General features: G+C 51.2%; 1 protein-coding gene across 5 annotated transcripts; it reads left to right on the forward strand.

Annotated features, from left to right (window-relative positions):
* Positions 1–2,695: 2,695 nt before the first annotated feature.
* Positions 2,696–21,171, forward strand: DRC7 (dynein regulatory complex subunit 7). Of its 5 annotated transcripts, none has more exons than XM_033127133.1 (19): positions 2,696–2,773; positions 4,378–4,548; positions 5,267–5,498; positions 5,893–6,067; positions 7,199–7,324; positions 8,059–8,253; positions 9,944–10,102; positions 11,012–11,230; positions 13,619–13,747; positions 14,952–15,024; positions 15,935–16,063; positions 16,250–16,378; positions 17,398–17,618; positions 18,437–18,652; positions 19,128–19,238; positions 19,329–19,439; positions 19,522–19,716; positions 20,393–20,532; positions 20,629–21,171. In XM_033127133.1, exons 3-19 carry the CDS (start codon positions 5,305–5,307, stop codon positions 20,720–20,722), a joined length of 2,616 nt encoding a protein of 871 aa, XP_032983024.1. In that variant the 5' UTR covers positions 2,696–2,773; positions 4,378–4,548; positions 5,267–5,304; the 3' UTR covers positions 20,723–21,171. The 5 variants fall into 5 exon arrangements, with proteins under 5 accessions (XP_032983024.1, XP_032983025.1, XP_032983028.1 ...); XM_033127134.1 differs by having other exon boundaries at positions 5,270–5,498; XM_033127135.1 differs by having other exon boundaries at positions 2,720–2,773; positions 4,382–4,548.
* Positions 21,172–22,765: the final 1,594 nt, after the last annotated feature.

The raw sequence follows: 22,765 nt of genomic DNA on the forward strand, positions 1-22,765 counted from the left end.
AAAGTCCTGGAAGTACACACTGTTCCCCCAATAAAGTCCTGTCCCCTTCCCCAATAAAATCTTTAAAAAAAAAAAAAATTTAAAAAAAGACAAAAATCCTTTACAAATTAATCTATGAATACAATGTAATTTCAATAAAGAGTCCAAATGATTTTTAAAGACTTTCCAAAACATTATTCTAAAATGTATATGGAGGCGTATAGGCCTCAAACAGCTAAGCCAAGCTTAATGAAAGAAGGTATAGAAGGAAGACTTGACCTGCAGACAAGAAGTTATTACAAGACAATAGTGGTAAATCCAACATGGGGTCTGTGCAGGGATAGACATGAAGACCAGTGGAGCAGAACAGAAGTCTCAGTGGCAGACTCATGTGCACCTGGGGGACTTTATACGCGACAAGAGTGGCATCATCAAGAAAGGATGGGTGGTCTGATGATGGTGTTGAAAAATTGGCTCATTATATGGAAAAAAATAAAACAGGATCCCTACCTAACCCCTCAAACAGAGATGAGTTCCTGGCAGGTTAAATGTCTAAATGAGATGCCAAAACTATAAAATTAATGTAGGAAAATATTTTGTGACCTAAGGGCAAGGAAGGACTTCTCAAGCAAAACTTCATAAGCACAAAACATCAGACAAAACCTGGCCAATTTAATTGCATCAAAATGAAGGTTTTTCTGTTTAATGAAGGACACCCCGGGCCATGTTAACAGACATGTGACAGAATGAGGGTAGGTATCTGCAACACTGGAAACCAGGGACAAACATCTGGAAGTCCAGCAAACCAAAACAAGGACATATCCCTACTAGAGAGGAACGGGTTGGACAAATTCAGGGAAGGAAACACCTAAAACTAACACGTTAGCACATGAAGACACATTTAAAGTCATTAGTTATCAGAGAGAGGCAAGTTTAATGGAGATATGTGAAACTGGCAACCGTTGGAAGCTGCTGGCAGGGGCAAGGGTTCTAGGATCCCTCACGCATTGCAGAAGGTGGGGAGAGGGTAGGTTTCATTGCCTGGAGAAAAACAGGGTGCTGCTGTTGAATCAGCAGTCCTGCTCCTGGTTACTTATCCTAAAGGAAAACTCTTACAGGTACATGACCGATGACATTGTGACATTATCTGTGATGGAAGGGAGGTGGGGCGAAGTGGGGTGTCCATCACTGGGAGAATGGAGAGGTAATTAATGTGGATCCTTGCTGTGGACACCTAGCAACATGGATGGATCTTAAGAACATGGTTCTTAGTGAAAATAAAAGAAACGGGGAATAGGAATGCCGTATCATTTACACAAATTAAAAAGAGAAGCATGCAAAGCAATGCACTCTACAATGATTGTCTATGGGGACAGAAAGTGAGAGTGGGTGTAGGGATAAAGGGGAATAAATAAATATACAAAAGAAGTGGGCTGTTACATGGGGAAAAGAGAAAAATGAAGCCTATGTTCCATTCCACCAGCCTCCACATTACCTGCTTCCCTTTTCCTCTTCTCTTCCTGCCTTCACCCCTGGCAAATTCCCTACAGAGCTAATCGCAGGACGCTCACCAGGACGGGGGGCCTCACGCGGTCTCTGGAGCTTTCCCTCAGTCCAATTTATCCTTCACATGTTGTTTTTCATGACTGCATAATATTCTAACCAGAAGAAAAAGAATCCTCTTTATTATTGAGAATTGAGGTGACCTACGTTGCAACCAGTAACAGCAACTATATGACCTTGTCAGGACATCTGCAGTATTTCTCCAGACCCTTATCTCCAAACCTCCACAGGCCGAATTATGACTTTTGTGGGCCCCTCCTTCCAAAAACAAAACAGTCAAAATGATATTTTATGACTCCATTGGTACAAAGATGAATAGAACCCAGGGTAGACTCATCATTGTAGGTCCATTATTAGTCTATTAATTTTTTTTTCTTCTGAATTTAGAAGAAATTCAAATGAAACATTTTCATGGGCCTCTAACCTAATGAGCAAGTTTTCTCTGTCCTGGGAGCTTCATACTAAATCAGAGGCCCAGAAACCAGGCCTCTAGTCCTGGACTAGAAACCAGGACTCAGGCAGCCTGGCTCTGTTCACCACAGGACAGGGCCCACACTGGTTTCCATCTATCCTGATGAAGGCCACGTTGATTGTGCATGGTGCAAGGGCCGCAGTATCCTGGTAAATGTTTAACTGGCTCGATGAGAGAAAAAGCCCTGGCCTGTAGCATTTGCCAATTTCTGTGGTGTAAATAATCCCACGGCCAATTTTAAGCCAATTTTTATCGATGCGACATCACTAAACAAAAGTTGGGAAAAGATGCAGAGTAGCTCACCATTATATAATATTTTTATTATACAGATACAATAGGCCTAAATAACCTCAAGAGCTTACATAATAGTACAATATAGTAAAATAATTAGGAAGGGATGCATTTTGGCTATTTATTGCCTTTGTTTTAGATACAATCTATTTACTTACACATTTTGATAATTCAATTTTTAATAATGCCTTTGTCAACTAGCTCACAAACCTTCTTGAAATTTTAATAACCAGGTCTTGCAAGCTGCCACAAGCTGGCTCCAGCCGCCACTTTTCAAGGGATCTGCAGTAGTGGGTCTTCTGGGCCCAGAACTGAGTAGTGACAGAAGACTACATTTCCCAGAAGCCTCCTCTCCCAGGACCAGACAGCTTCCCAAAGCCGTTACCATGGAGACAGGCTAACAGATGGTACAGGCTGTCCTCAGAGGACTGGGGGTGATTGGACCTTGCCTGCCAGGGAGAGGGGAAGGTTGGTAAGGGGGCTTCCTCTGCCCAGGGCTTTCAGCCCTGATCTTTCTGGGGAAGTTTTGTGTGTGTGTGTGTGTGTGTGTGTGTGTGTGTGTGTGTGTGTGTTGGGGAAGGGAGGTTGCTTCTGGGAGGGGGGTGTGGAAAGTGGCCTGTGGTGGTGGGGAGGTCCTCTGGGCCTCTGGGTCTCTGGGTAGGGTCCGGGGAACTTTGAGGCAGGACTGCCCTCCCCAAACTGCGCTGTAACTGATGAGGTCGCCCAATACTCTGTGAGGAACAAAGTATTACGAGTTCTGGCCCGTCTCTGCCTCTGATGACCGTGTTCTGTGACCTTAGGCTCAGAGCCCATCTCAGTGCCTGCCCCAGTTGTAACCCCCTGCTTCCCACTGATACCTTGACCCTCTCCCCATTCTACTTCTTTCCTTACTCACCACCCTCCTCCCACCGCTCACACCATCCTTCTGAGACTTCCCCATCTCATTAGGCCCTTAAGTGCATGGGTTTCAAACCCCAGATCTGCTATTTACTCTCTGTGAACATAGGCAGTTTCCCCTTGTTCTAGGCCTCAATTTTTCCCTCTACAAAGTGGGTATCATAATAGTGCCTGCCTCACAGAGTCATTGGAGGATAAATGAAATTATCTCTGTAAAACCCTTAGTTAGCACAGCGCCTGGGACTCAGTAGGTGTTCAGTAAACTGGAAGTGCCTTGTAATAGTTATTATCGTCCGCCCTGAGCTTATCCTCTCTGTGCCCAAGAAGCAGACAAATGGCTCTAATCACCAGGCTGTGTTGCTTGCCTGGTGGGCACAGCAGCAGGTTTGCTGCAGGGAACTGGGGTTCTGAACAGACCTGCTGGACACAAGGCCTCAGTTGTGATGTTGACTCCCTGGGACTAGGGTGAGCTGACCTCCAGCAAAGCAACAGGTGCAGTCAGCCCCTGCTGAGTCCTCCAGCATGTCAGCAGTGGACAGAAAACATCCGTCCCACTTTTCATATTGCAGAAGGGGAAATTGACGCCCAGAAAGGGGCAGAGAATGGTCCAAGGCCCCAGCAGGAGCTGCTGGAAGAGCCAAGATTCCCCCTAGCCAGGCTGGTGATCAGTGACTAGCCGCCCACCCCAAGGCGGCCCAGGTAGGGATGGAGCAGGGAGGTAGGGCCCGGCTTCTTGGTCCTGGCTCCACCCCAGAGGGTGATGACAAATCTGGGGAGAGCCTGCTCTTTTCTCCTCGATCCTCACTCTCCTCTCCCACCACAACCTGTGCATTAGGTCAGTTTTCCTCCTCTTTGGGCCTTTGCCTTATTTATTGTTAAAAAAAAAAAATAGATATTTGAGGTGGGGTGATGGAGAGACATGAGCTGGGAGGCAGGAGGCTGGGGGATCAGCTGGGATGGTTTAACAGGAACGTGCTTAAACAAGCAGTAGCTGAATCTCCTCACAGGATGGGAAGTCTGGCGGTGGCACTCAAGGCCTCCACGGCACCTCTTGGGACCATGGCTCCCCCGTCTCGTCACTCTGCCGTATATAGCTGTCAGCGTTGGTCCTCATGTTGGTCATCTCATAGTCATTAATTGGCTGCCCCACCTCCTGCTTTATATCTGTGTCCCAGGCAGGGAGAGGAGAAGGGCAGAGTCTGGGCCGCCTGGGCCCTACCCTTTGACATCCAGCAACTTCAACTGACATCTCAGCGGCCAGAACGGGTGTACCTCACAGGGCCGACCCCAGCTCCAAGGCAGGCGGGGAAGCGGAACATTTCAAACCAGGCACCTGGCTGCCCCCGGTAACATTGGCGTTCTGTTGTACGGAAAGGGGGACTGGATCTTTGGGTAGGAAACTAGTGGTCCGCCTCAGGGAGGCTTTGCTCTGTAACCACAGGCAAGGACTTCCTAGGGCGCACGAACACATATGGCGTTTCAGTTTGGCTCCCAAACAAGCTGACACGGGGCTTGGCCAGGAGACCGCAGGCTCTGTTATCCCCCACGTGCCTGCCCTTTGTCCAGCTGCCTCAGTGGCAGCCCTGTGTTTGCCCCCTCTGTCCCTCAGTTCCAAGTTTCGTGACGCGACCTTCTTTTTGTTACATTCCATATCATCTTACTATGATGAATAATTTTCTTTAAACCAATTCACTTATTAGACTTAATAAATATATTTAGACAGGAAATTTTATGATACTGAAGTAATCCCTTCAGCATTAGCATCACTTGCCATACAGAGAAGGTACTGTCAGAATAAATATGCAAAAAGCCAAGCAATATTAGTACGTTTGGACTACCGTCTCCTGCCCTGACAATAGTTTCCAATCTGTGGCCTGCTTGTCTTTGTTTTAAAGAGAGTCTTCAAGTGGAGACTTTCTCCTCAATGGAAAGGAAGTTTAAGAGAGATTCACTTCCTCCTTCTGTGATCTAAAACACCAAAAATCACGGCTCAGGGACGCAGGTGGTCTTGGTGGCTCCTTCCTGGTCTGAAGTTGGCCATTCTGAGTGCGTGTATCCCTCCAGCAGAGTCTCCGTCTCTAGACAGTCAGAGACACACCAAAATGGAGGTCCTGAAGGAGAAAGTGGAGGAGGAGGAGGCAGCCGAGAGAGAGGAGGCAGCCGAGCGGGCAGAGAGGGGCGAGAAGATGAGGCCATCAGAGGTCCGGAAGGGGGGAACCATCATGACACAGGAGATGCTCAGAGACCTGGAGAAAAAGCTGTCGGAGATTGAGATTACTGTCCCAGGCAGGGACTCGTGAGTGCTGAGGTGGAGGCTTTGGGCCCCGCCGTTCTGGAGACGGCCTGAGCAAGGCTGGGAGAAGGAGGAGCCCGGAGGCATGGTGGCACCTGGGCTGGGAGGCAGGACCAGGAACAGAGAAAGCAGTTAAGAGCGAGGGCTCTGCTTTCAGACCGCCTGGTCCAAGGCCCACTCTTCCCCCGCGCTAGCTGTGTGACCCTAGGCAAGTCACTCAACCTCTCTGGGCTTCAGTTTCCTTATCTGTTTAAAAATGCAGATTCTAATAATGATACTTCCCACCTGGGAAACGGTGAGGCTCAAACAAGGAAGAGCTAGAGCCCATGGCTTTTCAGGTGGATCGAGGGTTCCCTGTGTGCCAGACTGATTAATGCCATCCCTCTTGCGGGCACAGGATCATTTCCGAGGACACTGTCGACACCTCCAAGCTGCCCCTTTCCTACCAAAGCAACACGCCCAAGGAGGAACACCTGCTGCAGGTGGCGGATAACTTTTCCTGCCAGTACAGCCACCTGTGCCCGGACCGCGTGCCCCTCTTCCTGCACCCACTGAATGAATGCAAAGTGCCCGTAAGGCCGGCTCTGGAGGGCAGGGCTGGGAGGAGGGAGGGGGGCCCAAGCACAACCCTCTGTGGGCCGGAGCTTATAGCCCGGAAGCAGCATCCACTCAAAGGCCAGCAGGCCCCAGCGGGCTCGGTGTGAATCCTCCCTGGAGGCTGTGGTAGTCTGGAGACCCCATGTCCCACCTACGGGCCAGCTGGACACCCAGGGCAGATCCAGGCTCAGAGGCTGGCCCTGTTCATGGAAGGAAGGAAAAATAAGACAAAAATGACCGGGATAGGCCCCAGAACCCAAGCACTAGACTCCTGCCTTCCAGCCCTGTGGCCCAGGGCATGTTCCTGAGTCACTCTGGGCCTCAGTTTCCCCATCTGTAGATGGAGCGATGGACTGGCATAGGATGAATCCAAAAGCTGTACAGTGGCTCCCAGACTGTTTGATTTGGCCCACATGGTGATTTTTAACACATGTATTAGCTGGTAGCATTTGAAGCTTGGTGACTCACATACAGATCCCTACTCTCCTCTTATCTGGTAAGCCCAGGCCTGCATTTCTCCTGCCTGCAGCTCTCAGCAGGGGCTGCACCAGGGCTGCCCCTTAGGTGGAGCCATGTGAGACCTGGTGCTGGTGGGGCCTTCCTCAAATTCATAGGGAGACCCTGGAGGCCTGGCCTACAGGCCCCGGGTTGCAGAGCAGCCCCTCAAGGGCCCCAGTAGCACAAGGTCCCCCACACTGGGCGGTGGCCTAGAGACAGACAGACCCAGCTCTGCTGCTGCTGACTGTGAACCTGAGCCAGGGGGCTCACCTCTTGGAGCCTCAGTTTCCTCCTCTGTCAATGGGACCTACCTCGCAAGGTTATTGGGGACTGGGGAGGTGACGCCAGGTCTGGTGGTACTCAGTGGGACAATGGCAATGACAGGGAGGACCTGATTCACCCCAGCACCTAGGGACAGCACAGACTTATTGTGGGTCTGGGCTGGAACGGCTTTGAGGGATCCCTTCCTCCAACTGCCAAGGTACCAAGGAGGAGCCTGAGGCCCAGAGAGCATACCCCCAACCCGAGGCCTCCAGCTTCCCGGGAGCACTGTGCCCTCCTCCCAGGTGGAATGCCCTCCCAGGGGCCTGTGGTCTCTCCCCTTGCAGAAGTTCGTGAGCACAACCATCCGGCCCACACTCATGCCCTACCCCGAGCTCTACAACTGGGACAGCTGCGCCCAGTTTGTGGCAGACTTCCTCTCTATGGTGCCCTTGTCGGACCCCCTCAAGCCGGTAAGTGCCACTCTGGGCCGCATCCCTAGGTCTGTGAGGCCTAGGATGGAAAGCCAGGCATATGGAGAAAAAGGCTCCATGGGGCTCAGGCCACAGCCTATGAATCTGTCTGGGGGGTGGAGGGTGGAAGGTGGGGCTGGGAGAAGAGGCCCAGAGAGAGGCGGCCACTTGTCTGCGGTCACACAGCAAGACTGGTCTCCTGGTTCCCCCCTCTTTGCCTCTTTTGCCTCTTTCTGCCTCCAGAGTCTTCCTTTCAGAACATCAAGAGGTGGGGAAAGGAGGGCGGGCTGCTGCTCACGGCCCACAGCTTCATTTTGAGCTTCTGATCATCTCAATTGGCTTCTCATTGAGAAAGGAGAGAGGGAGGGAGAAAGGGATAGGTCCACAATGGAGAACTGAGAAAGGGAAGAGAAAGAAAGAATGGGGGGGAGAAGGGAAGGGCAACTTTGAAATAAAACCCTAAAATTGCCCATCAGAGAGCACTAGACTAGAAGCTTCTGCAGTCCAGAGGGTCTTTCCCAGCAAGAAGTCCACGGCCCCTTCAAATTATAGGCAAATGTAGGTGGCATTTTCTGGATACGGGGTCTGTAGTTTTCATCCCATCCTTACCAGGCTCCTTCACCTGACAAAGGTGAGGAGCACTGTTGGGGTCCAGCCTGCATGGGTCCTAGCTTGTGGGGAGGACAGGTGGGAGGTGGTGGGCCTGGCCGCGCTGACCAACCGGCCATGGCCAGCCCTCGCACCTGTACTCCTCGACCACGGTGATCAAGTACCAGAAGGGCAACTGCTTCGACTTCAGCACACTGCTCTGCTCCATGCTCATCGGCTCTGGCTACGACGCCTACTGCGTCAACGGCTACGGCTCCCAGGACCTATGCCACATGGACCTGACTCGGGAGGTGTGCCCGCTCACCGTGAAGCCCAAGCAGGTATTGTTGGGCACGTGCTGCCCTGGGCATCCCATAAGACGTGCCATCCTTACGTGTGTCCCTGCAGCTCCACTCCCTGCCCTGGTCACACACAACCCCGGTCTCCACCCTGGCTGTTCCTCTCCCCTTGTCGTAACTCAGTTTCAGCTGCTGTGTTCCCCATGAGGTAAATTCTGTGACTGCCACGTGGTTTCTATCATAAGCCAAACTCTTCCATATTACCCTGTGCATTTAACCAAAGTCCATCCAGCCGTTTTCATATGAGGAAGAAAGAGGCAAATGGACAGACATTTAGTTCTGCTTTTTTTCCTGTCTTAGGAAAAAAGGCCCCTTTTTTTTTTTTTTTTTTACTTTATTAAAATACTGAGTTTATTTCACATGTATATTTTTGTCTCCCCACCATTTCCATTTAAAAGGCCCCTTTTTAACAGTAAAAAAAAAAAAAGGCTCTCACCCTCCATCAGGTGGTGGTTGTGTTTTCATATCTGTTGACTGAGACTCCATAATGCCCAGTGTTTCTTGAACACAAGAAACACTCTTAAATGAATTTAATTTTTAGGATCATATAAGCACCTCTTTGCATTTGGCAGAAAATGCTTTTCATGAACTGGATTGATTCCAGGACTCAGTGATCAGGGTCAAACCCTTGGGGGTGTCTGTAGCTGGGGATCCAGGGGCCTGGGGCATCTAGTGCGATGCATGTGTTCCACCTGGGTGAACCCCCGGGGTCCCCGGAATGGTGCTCTGGTGGAGAGAGGCACCAGGTGAGAGAGCCTTGCTCCTCAGGCCCACCTTCTCAAGGAAGATGGAACAAAACCGCCATCATTACCTTGAGCTCCAAAGGCCTGTGAGCTCACACACAGGCTTCTTATCTCAGCCAAAGTTTTAATTATTAAAATGATATCAGAGCTAACAGATGCAGAGAACTTTCCAGTGGATGAACCACTGTTATGTCCATTAATTTGGTTGCTCCTCACAACAATGCTGTGTGGGAGGAATTCTCACTCCGATTTTACAGATGAGTGTGTTGAGAGGAAATAGGGAGGTGAAATAACGTGGCCAGGGGACTGAGCCCCGGTCTGTTTGACTCTAAATCCTGGAGATTTGCTATTTCTCCCTCCAACCTATCACAAGCCCACTTCTGCAGCCTCTGTGGCGGTCTCTCCCGGACATTTTTCTTACCACCCAGTTCTCTCTCTCTCTCTCTCTCTCTCTCTCTCTGTCTCTCTCCTTTCTCAAGCATGCCCTCTTCTCCTTCCTTGCCCAACAAACTCTTATGTCACATCTGCGTATGAAACCCTGCGATGACAAAATCTGGAAAATCTGACTCCCGACCATTTGCCCCCCTTTTCTAGATCAGATCCATACCACAGCTAGTGTGAGCATGGGGGAGTGAAGAGAAAATCACATCTCCTGAGTTCCGGCCCTGATGGGCACCTCCTGTGGGCATTTTCTTGTCTTGACTTCTGAGAACAAGCTTGGGGAGAAGGTTCTTATTATTCTCATTTCAATTTACAGAAGAGCCCGAGGTTAGGCAAGTGGGAGGATTGCCCAAGGTCACGGAGCTGGAGCTGAGGCTCTTTCTGCATTAAAGGCTAGAAAGCCCACAGGCTCCAGGAGCAGCTGTGATCTCTGGTCTGAGGGGCAGAGATTTGCAGCTGCTGATCCTTCTTCTCTCGTTGGGTGACAGATAGTCCAGAAAAAGGAAATGGCACCACCTAAGAAGTACTCAGTCAAACCCCCCAGGGACCTGAGCAGCAGGTTTGAGAAGGAGCAGGAGATGAAGAAGCAGGAGGGGATCCGAGCCGAGGAGGAGAGGCGGTTGAGGAAGGAGGAAGCACGCCTCCAGGTGGGTCCCCTGTCCTTAGCCCTCTACCCCTGAGCTCAGCTTTCCAGGTGGGGTAGGAGTTGGAGGAACGGGAAAGTCACAGGTCATGGAAGGGATGTGTTTATGGACCCCCAGGTCCAAATGCCCTCCTCCACCCCTCAACCATCCCACCTCTGGCTGGCCATGTGGGAATCTCCCCCTAGTGGTCAGCTAGCTGTTGGTGATAGATTTCTAATGTCAGAGCTCTGCTGCCCGGGGCCACCAGTTTTATGCTGGGCAGTTCTGGTGTTCTCATTCCAGACTCTTTCACTGAAGACCTACCTACATACACTCTCCCAACCACCCTCCCAAACCATCCTCCCATTTCTCTTTCCAACATCCATCCTCCCAACTCTCCTCCCATCCACCCATCCATCCATCCATCCATCCATCCATCCATCCTCCCATCTCTCCTGTCCATCCACACTCCCACCCGCCCTTCTACCTTCTTTTCCTCCCTCCCTCCTTTCCTTTCCTTCCATATAGTATTTACTGAGTGTCTCCTCTGGTCCAGGCTCTGGGGATACAATAATGAACATGACACAGTCCTAGAGGGAGGCAAACAGGAAGCCATGTGGTGTCCCACTACCTTTCTTTGGATGAAGTCTCACCCAGAATCACATTACAGAAAGCCTGTAAATCCCAGATACCCTAGGTCTCCAAAAGGCCCCGTTTATAAACCACAGATGGAGTCAGTCCCTCCCACTTTATTGATAAGAAAACGAGCTCAGAGGTGAGCTGCTATCCTCAAGGTCACACGGCTGGCCAATGGTACAGTCTGGATCAGAGCTCAGCTCTCCTGCCAGTTCCCCAGCCCCAGGGAGATGTTTGGGTACCTGACACCCCCCTTCCCACCCATCCGGCCCATGGTCACCCACCTTCCCTGTGCAGGAGGTGGCGAATGCAAACAGCGACCCTCTGTATGGCTTGCGGGTGCACTGCTGGGTGCTGGTGTTGTCGGGGAAGCGTGAGGTGCCTGAGAACTTTTTCATTGACTCGTTCACGGCTCGCAGCTACAGCACCCAGGACGACCACTTCCTGGGCATCGAGAGCCTCTGGAACCACAAGAATTACTGGGTCAACATGCAGGACTGTTGGAACTGCTGCAAGGTGCCGGGCCGGGGCCTGGGTCTGTTATCGCTGGAGGAAAAGGGGGCGGTGACCTGCGGGGAGAGCTGGCTACCAGGCCATGAGGACTTCAGACTTTCCCCAGAGCTGAGTCCCCATAGCCTACTCCTTTCCCCAGGAATAACCATTCTGATAATGATTCTTGTCTCTCTTTTGATTTATGTAGCCTTATAAAATGTAGATTGTTAGTTTTTAGGAATGATTTTTTTAACTGATGCTTTGAAATGCAACTACATGCAGAAAATTGCACTCATCTTAAGTGTGCAGCGCAGTGAATTTCCATAAATGTACATATATATATAAAACTTCGAGCCACTTACATAAGTTAAAAATACACACATTTGGGGGAAGGTCACAACTGGACACAAGGGGACTTTCTGGGGGTGTGGGCAACATTTTATTTCTTGATCTGGGTGCAGAGAGTGTCCAATTTATGGAAATTTACTGAGCTGTTTACAAATCAAAAGAGAGACAGACTTCAGACTCTATATCCTGTGCTCTTTTGTTTGTAAGTTCCTCCATTTCCAACCAGGCCAGTTTCCCAAAGGTGGATCCTGGGTCCTTTGCCCCCTATTCCAAAGTGACCCTGTCCAAGGGACTGCTGTCGCCCCCTGTGGGAAACCGTCAGAGGTGATGCGTGCGCTTTCCGATACAAGCCACTTTGTGCACATGTCAGCTGTCCCTAGGTGGAGAAACATCTGCCTTCAATGAAGGAGGAACACCTCCCCTGCCGTTGGCCTCCCTTAGCCAGGGATTCCCAGGGTTGCTATGCCCTCACCGACCTCACGGGGTTGTGGGAAATAACACTCAGTCGGTGGTTAGAATAGTCAGTCCCTGGCCGTTCAATAAATGTTAGCTATTGTGACTCTCGTCTTATAAAAAGAAATTCTCCCACACCACACAGATGGGGCACAGCGGAGACTGCCCTCCTTCAGAGCCCAGGCTTGTAACTGCCGTGGGAGTCAGTGCCCTCTGAAGAAGAATTGCCCTTGAGAGGCTGCTACATATCTCCTTTGTCCCTTATCCAGGCTGAAGATCCTATCCTCAGCCTCCCCTCCCAGCACGCCCTGCACCAGTGCTAGGCTAAAGAATTTTATGGCAGGGATCACAGAGGTCATGAGATGGAGATGGAAGGGTAGCTCGGGGAGAAAGTGAAGTCAGAGGGCCAGTATTGCATCACCAAGTGAGGGCACAGAGAAAGCACTCATGATGCTGGCTGTCACTTTTACTGCCAAACGAGCAGGAGAGCAGCTGCTTTCTTCCTTCAAAGAAACTTGAAATGGCATTGGGGGTGGGAAGTGATGATGAGGCCCCACACAGAGACAGCAAGACACCCCAGGCTCAGAGACGTGGTAGTCGTCCATTCAGTTACGCATTTCCTATAGAAATAGAAAGTTAAGTAGCAAAACACTGAACTAACTGCTTACTACTTGCAAAAGTGACAGAACGGAGGACGTGATTGCAAACATCTATACGGTAATGTGGTTCCTTTCCACTAAGCCTGACTATCCGTGATCGCCCTTACCTTTATGAGTAGTTCTCTCCCTCCCCGTCCTCCAGCATGGCCCCCCATTCTAACCCCCCACCTCCCAGCTAGAGTAGAGAAATACTCAGGAGCCCTCCAGGACTCAGACAGTGAGGACCAGGATTAGGTCCCCTTCAGGGCAGGTGCATGTTGAAGCCCCCTGTGGGCAGCTGTTCTTAAGGCTTTGCCCTCCCTTTGGGACACATTCTGGGCATGGCTGCTACCCTGGGAGGTAGCCTGGGATGTGGGATGTTCCCCACCTGCTGGGAGGTATCTGGCAAGTAAGCTTACGCTCAGGGCTCAGGCGGGCTGGGATGAAAGAGGTGGAGGACCCACACCTGCTCTTCTGTGGATTCCACAATTCCGTGGGTGCCTGCCCAGTTCCCTTCTCCCTTGCATGAGTAAACACTCTGAGAAGACCTTTTTTACAAACCTGCCATCTCCCCCTCCCATAAAATCTCACTTTCTTGCATTTGCTCTAAACACTGCTGGGGACATCCCACCACCCCCACCCCCAGCACAAAATGCCGAACAATCTCCACATCCGGGCCTATCCCAGGCCAGAGTTTCCTAGTCTCTCACAGAGACCAACAATGGGATTTTTTCATAGGGAGACTGGGCAAAGGGAAGGGAATTCCAGCCCCCCTTGGAGTCTCGGTTTCCTGTTGAAAGGAGGAGGGTGGGCGTGGACTCACAGAGGCTGCCTGGAGCCCACATTCTGCCCCTCTGAGACCCAGGCCCAGAGCCCTTCTCCACTCTGGGAGCTGCTGTTTCCCACCCCCCAGCAGAATAGGAGGGGGTGCGGTGGCTGTGGGGTAGGCTCAGCTGATCCCCTCACCCATCAGGACTTGGTCTTTGACCTGGGAGACCCTGTGAGATGGGAGTACCTGCTCTTGGGGACCGATAAGCCTTACCTGTCCGTGACTGAGGAAGATGACAATGAACTGAACGATGACGATGACGTGGAAAATCTGGTGAGCCTCCGCCACCCGTGGGGCGGGGAGTGGGGGTGGGCGCTTCACGCCCTGTCTTGCCTCACGCCAACCTGACGAACATCCTTGCCACAGGCATGTATATGGAAGGGGACAGTCCAGATAGACTAACTACAGATTCCTCAAAGTAGAAAGGCCTAGACTACGCCCTCATTTTATAGATGGGCAAACTGAGGCCCAGACAGACCCAGTGACCTTCCCAGGATCCCTCAGTGGGGTCGGGGAGCAGTGGGACTTGCATTCAGGTCCCCTTCCCTACACAGTCCATCCTTTTCAGAGAGTATGTGCCTTGAAGCAGGGGGCTAAGACCCTCTACACAAGTCTGAGTTCTCCATGGCAACTATGTTCCACCTCTTGAGACTGCCTGAGGACAAAACAGGACCATTGGTATGACATGCTAAGCACAGCAGTCTAAACATGCCTGGAAATAGTATTCTGCCTTCTCAGGGTCCTCAGCTCTGGAAACCAGAGACTCCTCTGTGCAGTAAATCCTGGGGTACAAGCGCCCCCTGCTGGCCTTGAAAGGTGGACGGATTAGATGAGCTGTTGGCAGAGGACTGAGCAATGTTTGTGGGAGAAAAGTTTTAAACTGCGAAAATCTTATCCAAGTTAATGTGGTTACCTACTTTAAGGACCATTTGTCTAGGCCAGGCCTTATTTCACAGATGGGGAAACTAAGGATTGGAGAGAGAAAAGAACCAATAAAGACAGCCAGGCAGTGTCCCCAGCACTTTATGTAACGTCTATCAGTTAACTCTCCCAAGGAAGAGTTAGGAAACTGAGTGTCAGAGGCTAAAGGACTTGCCCAGGACCCCTTAGCTGGTGTTGGATGGAGGGTGGGGCTGGGTCCAGCTGACTCTAGAAGTCCCTCTCTTAACCATGGTCCTGTGGCTGTGCCTGAGCTTCTGCCGACTGAGGGAAAGAGGGGCGTGCAGAGCAAGGGTGCTCTGTCCCAGCCAGGCAGGTGCAGGGGAAATCCCAGCAGCTGGGAACAGACTCTTCTTCCCTATCTTGGGTCATGACAGGCTAGGTCAAAATTGCCTGTGATCCCTGGCTCCCCTGGAAGAGCTAGCAAGCCACCCTGGGTTGATCCGGGGGGATGAGACAGAGGCTCTACCCATAACTTCTGCTCCGAGGCCCAGCCCTGACCAGAACCAACCCACGCTACCCCTGCCTCTCCCAACAGGGCAAGGAGGAAGAGGATAAGAGCTTTGATATGCCACACTCGTGGGTGGAGCAGATTGAGATCTCCCCAGAAGGTATGCTCGTGTCCTGTTCACTGCCCCTCCCCAGGACCTGGGTTCCTGGGATGGTCTGTGGCAACAGCGAGGCAGGGGGATGCCAGCAGAGGCTGCCTGGACCCCTCATTTCCATCCCTCCTGCTTTCTGCGGCCCCTTGTCCTTCCTTCCTGGCACACACATTCAGCTCTGTGGCTGAGGGCCTGACACATGTCTGGCATACAGGAAGGGGCTCAGTTAACACACACTGGATGGAGAGTGGGAGGTGTTGGAGGACCGAGGATCAGGACACAGCCGTTCCCCTCCCTCACCCCCACCCCCTGCCAGGAGGAGGCCAGATGGCACAGGGGAGGGGAGGTATGAGGACCTGGGAGGGGCAGGCAGAGAAAGCAGGAGGACTGGAATGCGTGTGCCCCATGCCAACATCTGCTGGCTGCTGAGTTTCCGTCTGGGAGTGCCTAGACCCAGAGGGCGAGCATAGACCATAGGCCATTCCGATAGGGTGGAAGGGCCAGAGAGGGTGTCATGGGAACCCAGGGGAAGAACACCCAGTGCAGCCTGAGGGTTCGGGGCTCGGGAGTAGGTGGGCAGAGAGGGCTTCCAGGAAGGGGGATCATTTGAGCTAAGTTTTGACTCATCAGAAGTCAGGCCACTTAGGGCAGGAGAGATGGTGTTTGTGACAGAGAGACCTGCACAGGCAAAGGCCTGGCAGCGAGTATGTGGTGTGGCGGGTGCAGGTCCTCTGGTTAGGCTCAGACCTGAGAACTCTGCCAGGGCAGGAGCCAGCCCTGGTGTCCATTCTCCTCTGCCTCCCTGGAACGGACTTGGGGCCTGGCGGAGCTTAGCAGACAATGCATTGGACAGTGGCTGGATGAGTGGCTGACCCGGGGGGAGGGGGGTCCCTCACCCCAGCCCACTCTGTATCCACAGCATTTGAGACCCGCTGCCCAAACGGGAAGAAGGTGATACACTACAAGCAGGCCAAGCTGGAGAAGTGGACCCCCTACCTCAACAGCAATGGCCTCGTGTGCCGCCTCAGCACCTACAGGGACTTGGAGTGTAAGAGGGGCAGCCAGGCCTCGGGGAGCAGCCCAGTTGGGTTCCCCGACGTGCTGTGTGACCTTGGGCATGTTACTGACACTCTCGGTGTGAGTATGGGCCGTGCTGGTCTCTGTGTGCTGGGAATGGTGAGACGGAGGCTGGGGCAGCTGGCCTGGCTGCAGCCAACACCGATGGGCCCCACAGGTACCAAGACTTTGGAGATAAAGGAGTGGTACCAGAACCGGAAGGACATGCTGGACCTGAAGCACATAAACGAGATCACAGGCCTGATCATCGATTACTTCAAGCCAGGCCACCCCCAGTCTCTGCGCAGTAAGTGGATCCCACTGCCAGGCCAGCGAGGGGCCCAGGTGGGGCCTCACATGCTCCTTAGAGCAGCCCCCGTGAAGCTGGTGTGTGGTGGGAGGAAGCACTGTCCATGTCTCGACAGGGTTCTTTGGTGGCGAGCAAACCGCCCCTGCCTCCCTAAGCAAACCAGATGTGGGCGGTCAGGAGAAGCACAGAGCATGACAGATGATCCTCTAGGAAAGTCAAAGCCAGGACCACATGCCCATTCTGTGTTTGGGATCAGGCACACAGTGGGGGCCCCATTTATAGGGGGTCAAGATGCCTGAGCAATTAAACAACAAATGCCCCCACAGGGGCAATGCAGAGGGCAGAGGGTGTGGACATGGCCATGAGCCCCGGAGCCTGTAAGGGAGGGAAGGACATGTCTTGGGAAAGGATCAAGAATCCTAACGAAGAAGTCCCAAAAGGAAACATAGGGTCAATATATCATCTAAAAAAATAAAAAATGATCAACCTCACCTGGTGGTTGAAATAAAAATAAATAAATAAAACTAAATCACTAAGGGACCATCTTACAATCTTCATGTTATCAAAGATGAAAAAAATGGTCTCATAGGGAGTGAGCAAGTGTGAAAAACACTCCTTGTCACTACTGGTAGGACAGCAAATTGGCACAACTTTTTTGGAGAGAAATTGGACAAAATCATCAGTAACAGCCTTAAAATAAGTATGCTTTCTGACCAGCATACGCATTTTATTTTGCTCAGTTCTGTTGCTCAGAATTTGTCATGAGCCAATAATGGGCAAGAATTTAAAAAACGCACGTGCAGATGTTCATCGTGCTGTTGTTTATAACAAAAAGGTTGGAAACAGCCAAATACCCATCAGTGGGGGATTGGTTATACACCTAATACTCATGCATGAGCATTCATGGATGTGCCTTCCCCCTGGGGTGTCCGGGCTGGGTTACTGAGCCAGCGCCATTGCTCCTGGTGCTTACCCAGCCATCTCCCCACCCCCATCCCCCGTGCCTCCCACCGCAGTGCACTCATACACGTCCATGCAACCTGAGACGGACCGAATCATGGAGTTTTACGAAAAGGCCCGTGTGGACGGCCTGATAAAGCGAGAGGAGACGCCCAAGACGATGACCGAGTACTATCAAGGACGGGCCGACTTCCTCTCCTACCGCCATGTCACTTTCGGGCCCAGGGTCAAAAATTTGGCTCTGAACAGCGCAGAGTCAAACCCCCGGCCTATGGTGGTAAGTACTCGCTGGGCCTAAGACAGTGTATCCACCTGCCCTGGCAGGCCAGGGCTACCCGCAGATAGGGACAGTCCTGGCTCAGGAGCGGCACCTTTGCCAAATGATCTTTGCTGTTTTAACCAACGCAAGATCCCAGGGCTGTCTGACGCCAGACTGTATCCCCCACCACTGGGCCAGCAGGGAGACATTATTTCCTTACTATTATAAAAAGTGCACACTGATGACTAACATTTAGAAAAATATGGAAAAATATAAAGAGAAAAGTAAAAACATCTCATAATGGCATCTAGTAGATATGACTATGTAATATAGGTTTGGTTTTGAGTCTTTTCTAAATTAAGTGAGGGGTGTGAGTGGGTGTGTGTGTGTGTGGGTGTGGGTAGGGAGGTAGGTAGAATCCCTGTGTCACCCACTTGACATTAATTGTACATTTCTTTTCTCCATGTCATCACAAATTACTTGGCAACTGTGTTTAATGACTGCATATCAAATAAAACCTCTTTCTAGAAGGAAGGGATGTCTACTGATGGAGCAGTCTGCCTAGAGAGGTAGTGAGCTCCCCATCTCTGGAGGTGAACAAGCAGAGTCTTGTGGGGGGAGCTAGAGAAGAAATCCAGCACCACACAGCGCTGGAGAGGCCTGCAAGAACCTGTGGGGCCATGAGAGCCATTGTCTGGCTAGGAGGGGCTGCTCCACACAAACCCCCAAAGGACCCCAGATCCGTGTCCCTGAGCGTCCTTTGCTGCTGCCCTCGGGGACACGCACAAATCCCCTTTCCCACCTATGCCCATCCTATGCATGTTCTGGCTTCCCAGAAAATCACAGAGCGGTTCTTCCGCAACTCCGCGAAGCCTGCGGATGAGGACGTGGCGGAACGCGCGTTTCTGATCTTGGAGGAGCGCATCCAGCTGCGCTACCACTGCCGCGAGGACTACATCACCGCCTCCAAGCGCGAGTTCCTGCAGCGCACGGACGTGGACAGCAAAGGCAATAAGATCATCATGACGCCTGACATGTGCATCAGCTTTGAGGTGGGCCTGGGAGCCAGGCAGGACGGGGTGAAAGGGTGGGGTGACGAGAAGGAGCTGGGGCTCTCTGCCCGGTCCCAGCAATTTAAGAGAACCGGGATGGAAACTCCTGGTTCCCAGCCTGGAAATTCATCTGTGCCTCTTGGGAAAATTAAGAGACCCCATCCAGGGACACTTCTCTTTGCAGCTCCCCTGAAAACCTTGCCTTTTCCACCAAGAAAGACAACCCAGCAGGCCATGACTACTCTGCATTGTCCCTACCCCAGCCCTCTCCTGGCACATTCTTCTGAGTCTCTAGTTTCTCTTCAATAATTACCTCTGTTTTTATAGATGAGGAAACTGAGGCCCAGAGAGGTTAAACAACTTGCTTGAGGTCACACAGCTAGAAGATTTGAACCCAAGAAGTCTGGCTCCAGAGTCTGCCCACGACCCCAGCCACTGCTGCCTGTTTGTGTCACTGTGGTTGTTGTTGTTCCAGGTGGAGCCCATGGAGTACACCAAGAAGCTTCTCTACCAGTATGAGGCCATGATGCAGCTAAAGAATGAGGAGAAGTTGTCCAGACATCAGGCCTGGGAGTCAGAGCTCGAGGTGGGGTCCCATGGAACCCTATGTGAGCAGGTGGGAGGTGGCAGGGGTGGAGGAGGTTTTAATCATGCCCGCCCCCACTTTCCAATTCAGGTGTTGGAAATCCTGAAGCTTCTAGAGGAAGAGGAGGCGGCGCACACACTGACCATCTCCATCTATGACACCAAGCGCAATGAGAAGAGCAGGGAGCATCGGGAGGCCATGGTGAGCCTGGGCGCTGCGCCTCCCCCGCTGCGCCTCCCCCGCTGACCGCCTCCCCCGCTGACGGCCTCCTCCCCCTCCACAGGAGCGTGTGATGCACGAGGAGCACATGCGGCAGGTGGAGGCCCAGCTGGACTACCTTGCCCCGTTCCTGGCACAGCTCCTGCCAGGAGAGAAACTGACACGTGGGCAGGCCATGCGCCTTAAGGACGAGTGCCTCAGTGACTTCAAGCAGCGGCTCATCGACAAGGCCAACCTTATCCAGGCCCGTTTTGAGAAGGTGTGGCCAGGTCCTGGGGAGGGGAGGGGACCTCGGCGTCCTCATCCCGAAAATGGGCCCAGGGCTGCTTGGTCAGACTAGTGAGGGAGTGATGAGGGGACTCCATTGCCTGGAGTTTCCAAATAACCAAGTTGTCTTTCCTTACTCTTATTCGCTGGGTGGCAGGGTGAATGGGTGAGGGGGTGGGTGGATGGGTGGCAGGACGGATGGATGGATGGGTGGGTGGATGGCTGGGTGGCGCATTGTAACTCCTAGTCCTTGACGCCTTTCTGTTGGTTGGGACTACCCTATGTAGTTCCCACGCACTGTTTCCTTTAATCTTCACCAAGAGCTCTATGGTGGTGGTTGTGGGGGGAAGGGGGTGTATATAGTGACCCTCATTTGGCAGACAAGAAATGGGAAGCTCTGAAAATGTAACTTGTCCAGAGCCACATGGCTGTCTGTCTTGAATGCTGCTGACCTCTTGTACATGGTATCCCTCTAGACATGACCCAAGTGGTTCCCACCAAGACATTTTGTGGCCTCTGCCTCTGCTCCTCTGGCTTCTCTGGGTGGGGATTGTGGGGCCAACCCCCACTGGCTGTCTGATGACCAGTGGGATCTCAGCCTCCAGTCTGGGGGGAGGAGGGGTGGTCAGCCCTCATCAACCCTCCTGCTCTTCTCCCCATGCCCACAGGAGACCCAGGAGCTGCAGAAGAAGCAGCAGTGGTACCAGGAAAACCAGGTGACCCTGACAGCCGAGGATGAAGACTTGTACCTGAGTTACTGTTCTCAGGCCATGTTCCGCATCCGCATCCTGGAACAGCGGCTCAATCGGTGAGGGGGCAGGGGAACCCGAGGTCGACCCACTAGGAGGCTGGAACACTAGCGTTGTAACACCCCACCACCTCTCGCTCCTCCCTCTGATTTCAGACACAAGGAGCTGGCTCCACTGAAGTACTTGGCTCTGGAGGAAAAGCTCCACAAGGACCCACGCCTGGTGGAATTCCTGAGAGGCTATGTTTAATATCCCTCTTGCACCTCTGGCCATTTGATGCCTCTCCTAGGGTGCCAGAGAAAGAAACCTCCCTACACCCAGCTAATGACCTGACCTCACTGCCCTGCAGCCCTGTGTGTCCCTGCTTCTCAAGATTTTTCCTGTAAATAAACACTTTTGATTTGCCATTTGTACCTCATGTTGCGCAAGCTCCAGCACCAGCCTTTCCTTCCCTTCTTCATCTATCGCCTGGGACAAGCCCCGCCCACGTCTTGGCCACCTTCCTCATTTACTTCCTGTCCTTCTTTCCGTTGGAATGTTGAGCCTTTGCAGCACCTCTGCAGATGGTCTGACAGCCACCTTCAAACAATTGGTTAGATCAAAATGTGCCTAGAGTGGCCCAGCTCACAAAGTGGGAATGGCAAGGTCAAGGTACGTACCCCCAAACTTGGAGGCTTAACATTGGAATGCAGGGGACTGCAGCCACTGTGTAGCCATCTGTAAAACGGGATGTAAAAAATTGTATTAAATAAGACTTGTAAAGAGAGGAGTGCAAGTGGCACAAAGAATGCACTCATTAAATGGTAGCTTAAAAAATGGCCAATAAATGCACGAAAATGTGAAGATTCACTAGTCCTCAGGGACATGAAATGTCACTACACACCCACTAGTATGGATAAAATGAGTATCGGTGTGGACGAGCAACTAAAGGTCTCATAATTTTCCCAGTGGAAGTGTAAATCAGTGTAAACCACTTTAGAAAACTGGCAGTATCTGCTAAAACTACACTACGGCCATACAATTCTGCTCCGAGGTTCCACTCCACACACCCACCCACCATCATCCATCCATCCAACCATCCATGAACAAGAGTAATGAACAACTCGACAGAAATGCGTACATCTCCACCAAAAGGTGTGAACTAGAATGCTCATCGCAGCACTCTTAATACCAGCACCAAAATGGAAACCACCCAAATGCCACTCGAGTAAAATGAATACATGTATTTTGGTCTTGAGACATTTTTTGTTGTTATAACTGGTATGAGAACAGTGCTACTGGCATCTCGTGTATAGAGGCCAGAGGTGCTGTTAAACACACTACAGTGCCCATCACAGCTCCCCTCAACAAATAATTACTAGCCTAAAATGTCAGTAATACTGAAATTGAGAAACCCTGCTCAGGCTCAGTGGAAATGAACGAACTACAACATGAATGACATGCTTGGGTGTCTTCAAATTAGTATTAAAAGATTCCCGATACAAAAAAAGTACATACTGCATGATTCCATTTATATAACGAACAAAACCAGGCAAAATTAGTCGATGGTCTACAAGTCAGGAGAGTGGTCATTCTTGTGGTATGAGGGTTAGTGAATGGAAGGGAATAATACCAGGGCAACTTCCGGGCTGCTGGTAATCATCTTCTTGACCTGATCATGTTCAGTTTGTGAAAATTCATCAACTTTGTAGACTTACAGTATATGGAGTACGTGTATTATACTGCAGTGTGAAGTGTTTAAATGCTGATCATGAATCTAATCAAGCTTAACTTCTATTTAACAAGAAATTCAGGGGAAAAGGAACAAGGTAAATGACACTAGAAGGAAAAAGTCGGACAAAATCATAATGTGGGACAGTCTACAAGGGAATGGCCCTATCTCTTCAAAAGATCAATGTCATTAAAAAAAGGGGGGGGGGGGACAGAACTAGAATGAGCTAAAGGAGCCACCTGTGCCTAATCTTGATTGTTTCCCAGTTAGGAAAAAAAGTTATTTGGGGGATGATTGGGAAAATCCGGACTGGAAGAGGACTGTTAGTTTTCTTAGGTGTGGTGACACAGTGGTTATGTAGGACAAGGGCCTTATTTTTAAGAGTTACATGCTCAGTAGTATTTAGTGTCGAGGTGAAATGCCTTGATGTCTACAACTTTCAAATAGCTCAAAAAAAATACACATGGACAAAAATAAGGCAAGATGTTAGCAAGTGCTGAAATCCACATGGTTAGTATTGGGTCATCATTCTGTCATTAAACTATTATTCATCATTATAGTATTCTTTCAAGTCTTGTCTA

Source organism: Rhinolophus ferrumequinum, chromosome 15 (genome assembly GCF_004115265.2).
Source record: "Rhinolophus ferrumequinum isolate MPI-CBG mRhiFer1 chromosome 15, mRhiFer1_v1.p, whole genome shotgun sequence".
Lineage (NCBI taxonomy): Eukaryota > Metazoa > Chordata > Mammalia > Chiroptera > Rhinolophidae > Rhinolophus > Rhinolophus ferrumequinum.